Source organism: Propithecus coquereli, unplaced genomic scaffold (assembly GCF_000956105.1).
Source record: "Propithecus coquereli isolate 6110/MARCELLA unplaced genomic scaffold, Pcoq_1.0 Scaffold3, whole genome shotgun sequence".
Lineage (NCBI taxonomy): Eukaryota > Metazoa > Chordata > Mammalia > Primates > Indriidae > Propithecus > Propithecus coquereli.
In genome coordinates, this window is record NW_012148618.1 from 4,826,377 (window position 1) to 4,828,023 (window position 1,647).

Here is a 1,647-nt window from a genome sequence, read left to right on the forward strand (position 1 = left end):
CATTTGCCATTATTTGATCTATAAAAAATTATATGCTTTGATCAGGAACCTTGGGGAGCTCCCAGGAGTTAGGAAAATTATTACTTTTTTGAATCAAGACATTTATAGAAAAGTTCAAAACAGTAGTAGTGGTGGAAGCATTGTTTTAATTATCAAAAAGGATCGTATGCTCCTGACACTGTCATGGATATACCATTTCTCATCTCCATGCCACAGAGAGGGTTGGAGCTCCCACTCAGCTTGGGGCTCCTTTTTCTGTCCAAATCTGGGTAATCCACTGAGACGGAATCCATCCTAGTTAAGGCACTGGCCGCTGACTACCCATCACAGAACTCAGACTTGTATCTCTGTTGAACACCAGGTGGAGCCTCTGAGAAACCTTATGACTGACTCTAAAAACACCCCTAAACCGGCAAGATGTTTTTTAGACTTATGCTGATCTAGTTTGTCTGTTCCCCTTGCACCCAGGACTCCTGGTGTACTGTTTCTCTGCTTAATCCTGACTTGTGGTATCTGGTGTCTAAGCTCTTTAACTCCTGGGGCCTCCTGTCTCAATGTCTGTTGATATTGAACTGCTTTATCTCATCTTTGATGTCCATACTTGTATTTGCCCTTGTCCTCTCCTATTTACCTTTGTCATGCCCCTGGCTTCAGACCTATCCTTCTTTATGGTCAGTGTATGAAACTAAAGAGTGAGAGTGGGAAGAGTATTTCCAACCTATAAGCTGCCAAGCCAGCCTTTTGCATAAACAACAGAGCCATGGTTCTCACCTGAGGGGGATTTTGTCCTCCAGGGGACATTTGGTGATATCTGAAATTGGTTTTAGTGGGTGTTGGGGGTGGATTGGGGTGCTACTGGTGTCTAGCGGGTAGAGGCCGAGGATACTGCTAAACATTCTACAATGCACAGGATAGCCTTCCCAGAACAAATGCTGCCAAGACTGAGACACTCGGCAATTGAGGGAGCTGGACTGAACATCTGAGGTCAAATTTACCTACGTCTCAGTCTCTGGCCCAATAAATTAAGATCTTCCATTTCAGGTGCTTCTGTTTTCTCACCTTTCAAAGCAGGCTACTAAAATGTAATCAGTGAGTAGATAGAAAACATTTGTTTCTAAGCCCAATGTTACTAATTTTACAATGATGGGAAAATAATTTTTCTTATTTTTGCAACTTACTGTATCTAGAGAGGCAGAGGCTCTTAAGTCAGGCAAAAATCCAACCTCTAGTAAGTGCAGCAGAAAAGTTTGATCCTTAATGCCATAAACTCGGTCCAAGAACAGCACCATGGGTGCCTTGTGGTCAGGGCAGAAGTTGGCTGCCATGTCTGGCTCGCTGACTGACCCATCTGAAAGACACACAGAAAACGTTATTTCCCTTTTTCTATCTCCACAGTCTCAAAAGGAAACTTAGAGCTTGTCTGCCTATGGCTTGTTCTTCTTAAAAGTGACAGAAATTTTGGAAATAACACAGGTTGAGCATCCCAAATCCTAAATCTGAAATCTGACATGCTCCAAACTCTGAAACCTTTTAAGTGCCAACATGATGCTCAATAGAAATGCTCATTGGAGTATTTTGGATTTTGTGATTTGGGATTCTCAGTCAATAAGTACAAAGAAAACATTCCAAAATCCAAAAGAAAATCTG

General features: G+C 42.1%; 1 protein-coding gene across 1 annotated transcript in view; it reads right to left on the reverse strand.

Annotated features, from left to right (window-relative positions):
- Positions 1-1,647, reverse strand: part of RYR3 (ryanodine receptor 3) — a 393,465-nt gene that overhangs the window by 122,211 nt on the left and 269,607 nt on the right. The window contains exon 46 of the mRNA XM_012649115.1: positions 1,179-1,348. Within this exon, the coding sequence (XP_012504569.1) occupies positions 1,179-1,348 (170 nt within the window). The remainder of the gene's footprint in view (positions 1-1,178; positions 1,349-1,647) is intronic.